Here is a 4,911-nt window from a genome sequence, read left to right as displayed (position 1 = left end):
TAATAAATAGATCCTTGATTTTAACTTTTGGTTTTCAAATTGAGATTCTCATCTATTAATACAAACAAATATATTTACCAAACTTGCATTGTTGCATTGACATTGTAATTTTAACCTCTTAACCACACAACACAAGACAAAACCAAGTTACTATAAATTCAACACCCTTCATCTTAATTTCTTATAACCTAAACTATCCTAGCATATCAAAACACAAAAAATAACATGTCGCGATCGACGATTATCTTCGCCGTTCTCTTTTCTACCTTATTTATATCATGCATCCATGCTTTAAGTAATATGAAGGCAACTATGACCATCAACAGCTTCGAGAAGGGTGGGGATGGCGGGGGACCATCTGAATGTGATGAGAAGTATCATTCAGACAGCACACTCATCGTGGCATTGTCTACCCGTTGGTACAATCACGGAAAAAGATGTCATAAGTTCATCAATATACATTACAAAGACAGACATGTAAAAGCTAAGGTGGTTGATGAGTGTGACTCAAATAGAGGATGCAAAACTAATATTGTGGATGCATCCAAAGCCGTTTGGAAGGCCCTTCATGTGCCTAAAAGTGAATGGGGTGAAACCAAGGTTACTTGGTCGGATGCATGATCATACTTTAATTCACATGATTAAAGTGTTACGGACTTCATTATGAAATCATACCGAATAAAGTAACCTGCATTAATAAAAAAGACTCAATAAGCGGCCTAGTCTTGCTAAAGTTTCCGTCTAGCTAGATAGTCGTGTAGCTTTTTGCTCGATTGCGCCTAATCCTGCTCTTAATATTTCAGTTTCTTGAAAGTTGTATGTGTGATGATGATATATAATATACATTATAACGTTTAATCTCACAACAATAACTTTGCTTTGATACAATGTCCTTTGGAAAATCCCATATAATGTGGTCTTATTACCATTTAAATAATTATGATTAGTCAAATAACCTAACTGGGCCCATAAGATATATGGGTTATTTGATGGACATACCCATATATATATATATATATATTTATATATATATATTAGGGTTTCCCCTTAGATGTCACATAACATAACAGAGAACTAAAAACACACACTAGTAACTTCCTCTCTAAGATCTCCATCAATCAGTGACATCATAATGGAATCGAATCAGAAGTCATCATGGCATCATCATCCTTCTCTATGATCTCGATTTCTACAAGTAAGTGCTATTAGTATGATGTCTAACTTCATATTTATGATTGAATCAACATGTTAGGGTTTATGTTTTACCAATGTCTCAAGAATATAATCAACATCTGGTATAAGAGCGTATGTTGATTATATTGATTCTATCATAATCCTTTTCCTAACCAATGAATGAATAAAACGTTTTATGAGGTTGTATAATTTTATGGAAATTAATTTATTGAATTAGCTGTAAACGTTATTAATGAATCGTTTGATAACTCATGACCATATGATTTCAAATAATAAATTACTTTTACAATCTTTGAAATATATGAAGTGATAACCTTATTGACTTTATGAATTTTGAAATCAATTTTCATCCACAGCTTATTTGATTGTGGAATATAACTATTTGAATTGTTTTCCCAAAAATTAATAATGCTTTAGCTCACTTCAGTAAAAACTAGCAAAATTTAAACATTACTTTGGCCTAAATAATAATTGATGTTACCGGCGAAATTTAAACATCAGTTAGGATGTTATCGGTGCCATCACAAAAATTAATTGATGTCACCTATATAATAATTTAAACATCAGTTTTCGAAAAAGAATTTAAACATCAGTTTTCAACCAAACATTACTTTGGCCTAAATATATAATAATTGGCATAATGATTTAAACATTAGCTCACATCAGTTTAAACCCACCGAAATTTATTTGTATTGTTTGAATATGTGGTCCATATTATTATCATCATCCCATAAAATTTTAGGATGAACTAGTTTGACAATGAGTTGTCACACTCTGTTGGAATAATTTAGTTTTGTTTGAAACCTAAACTTTGGGTGTCATTATTTCTGCACTCTATTATTTATGCTTTCACCTATAATGAAACTTAGCTCAAATGAAACTTGTTTTTAGATGAAACTTATTAACTTTTTGATGAATATTCAAATGGCCTAGTTTCGCTTAAATAAATGAAACTTTGTGGCTTAACTTGCGAGCAACCAAACTTTTGTGTGACTCGAGATTACGAATAGCCAAAGCTTTCGTTTGATCGAACTCACAAGTGGTCTAATTTTCGTATGCCAGAAGCTTTCGGGTAAACGAACTTAAAACTGCCAATCACTTTGAATATTATTATTTTGCACGTAAATTTATTTATGTTTAAAACCATAAATTTCGCATAAGTTTCACGCAAGTTAGAATTTTAATGGAGGATTAAGTGATTGAACCAACGAGATATTATTTGATTTGACTTTAAAGTCTAATGAAACCATTTTATATAATTATGTGTTTTGTCAAAACAAAATAAACCTAACGGCCACTTGTTTTGACGGCATACATGATGAACAACTAGCCTTACATAGACATTTCATTTCTACCCAAAAGGTGATGTGCTATGTTTATGTGACATTTGAGCCAAAACGAGGTACACCTCATTACGTATTTACTGATTAAGCAAATAAACGTCTTTTGAGTAACAAACGAACGATTAACCGAACGGGTCAGGTTATGACCCAGATATCTCGGGGGGCCATTTATAAGTGATATACGATCCATACAAGCTAAAATATTAGAAATATGGTCTTAGTTATAGCAAACAAGTTAAACGAAAACATGCTCGTTTAACCACCCGCTATAGATTTAAACGCGAAAGATAGTTACAAACCAAGCATTGCATCATCCGTTAAGCCGAAAAAGACTTACCAAACACTTATTTGAAATGTTTTAAGCGATCCGTGAAAATATTTTTGATTTTTACAAACATATAGTATGTTTTTATAATTTTATACAAAACTAGCCGAAAAACACTCGTTTTCGCGCTGTTTAACGCACCTGATAAGTTTTTCGCCCCAATAACCGAACCCGAACTAAATTTGGACCGGGCTTTTCGTATTTGGGCTTGAGAAATCAGAAACTTGGGCCAAAATGGGCCCAAAGGGGGCCCATGATGGTCCGATCGCAGCCGCCACCCCCCCTTGTTTATTCTTTCACATTTAAACTAGGTTCAAGCCATTTTAACATCATTTCTTGGAAAACTCTGGACACCCCTTCTGTTTCAGCCAGAAAACTTCCAAAACCCTAAGGTAAGAGCTTAAATAAGTAGCTTTTTTACTTGTTTGAACTTGTTTAATACCATAAAAACATGTCTTGGTTACTAAAAATCATTCCTAACCGTGTAAAAATCCTAAAAATGACCCATAAACATGTTTTGATCATACACATGGTAAGGAACCTGTTTTGATAGTTTTTTTGGCCATAAACACGGATTAAAGGGTTGAAACAACGTTTTTACGGTTCAAAAGTTCGTTTTTGTACACTAGCCGAAACCCTAACTTAAGGGCTGTTATGTTGATGAAATATTGCTTGGTTTGTGATATAGGACTTGTACCTAGCCTGCTTAGAAGCATAAGAACCTGAAAACTTGATTAAAAGGTCGGAAACGAGCCAAACCCGCTAAGGTAATGCCGAAACACTCGCGTACGGGCTATTTAGGTTAAGGTTGTGATGTGCATATTATTAGGACTTGAAATTTTTCAGGGACATCAGGGACCATGTCAATAAGTCCCTGTTCAAATTTGGTAATTTATCGACCATCCGAGAATATTTGGCGAATTTATTACCGAATTGGGACGTTTATTTAGGAAAAATAGCTGCCCAGGAATGTGCCTGATCTATCTGGTTACAGATGCGATAGTTATCCACCCAGGTCACCACGCAGGGATCAAGACGAAATTAATAGTCAGTATCGTTCACCTGCTAGAGTAGCCAGATTACCCACTCCACCTATACACCTGTCGCCGACGACTTCAGCTACTGCGCGAGTCCGGCATACTGCTCGTATTCGGGTAACCCCGATTGACCCTACCTCAATCCCATTCAGATCTACCCATGACCGGGGAGGACCTTCATGCCCTAGGGTAGATACTTCATCTTCTCGTTCATTGAGTATACCTTCCCCTCGCCCTGACCTCCCAAACGCAGGAAACAACTCTTGGATGGCTGTCCTGACTGACCGTGTGATAGACCACCCGATAGCCATAGCTAACATTAACCGGGAGAGGAGGGACGTGACTCAGTGCCTATCGACATTACAGCAGACAGTACTGAACTTGCAGCAGTCAGATGCCTACCACCACTGGTATTTGGATAGGGTGACAGTTCGGCTGTGGAACTGTTACTGGGTGATTACGGTGCTGTTATTTTTATGTTTGTGGCTAGCCTATCGTTTGTACGGATAAATGCATAATATTACAGATATGTGTACATGATCTTTTGATACTCCATGTATGTATATAGTAGTATGTTATGTTAACGTGGAGCACAATTTTGTACATTATTACAAGCACTGACCCTTATAGGGTTAAGTCTAACAGTCACTTAGTGACAGATTTTGATATATACATACAAGCACTGGCCTTTATCAGGCTAAGTCTATGTACTTTTTGATATCAATGTACGGAAGAATTTGTGAAATGTCAGTATGTTATTTGGTTTACCTGTACAACATTTATTGTGATTATTATTATACAGTGCCGTAGACTGGAATTAGTACTAATTGGCTTATATTTGTTTATCATTATAGAATGGCCCCAAAGAAAGCAAACCCTATGACTGAGGCAGAAATAGCCGAGATGATTGCTCGGCAAATGCACGCAGTAATCTCGCTTATTGTAACACAAGTAACTGCCGGCGTAAACGCAAATATGCAAACAAAACCAACAACAAAACAATAATGCTCCC

General features: G+C 35.7%; 1 protein-coding gene across 1 annotated transcript; it reads left to right on the top strand.

Moving 5' to 3' along the window:
- The first annotated feature begins 312 nt into the window (after positions 1-312).
- On the top strand, positions 313-621 carry LOC143602051 (putative ripening-related protein 1). The gene has a single exon (XM_077079299.1). The coding sequence runs from the start codon at positions 313-315 to the stop codon at positions 619-621; it is 309 nt and encodes a 102-aa protein (XP_076935414.1).
- The last annotated feature ends 4,290 nt before the right edge of the window (positions 622-4,911 follow it).

This window comes from Bidens hawaiensis, unplaced genomic scaffold, assembly GCF_021521415.1.
Source record: "Bidens hawaiensis isolate Kalapana, Puna unplaced genomic scaffold, B.hawaiensis_p1.1 tig00057845_1, whole genome shotgun sequence".
Classification (NCBI taxonomy): Eukaryota; Viridiplantae; Streptophyta; class Magnoliopsida; order Asterales; family Asteraceae; genus Bidens; species Bidens hawaiensis.
The sequence above is the reverse complement of the archived record's forward strand: the minus strand, read 5'-3'. Positions and strand labels throughout refer to the sequence as shown.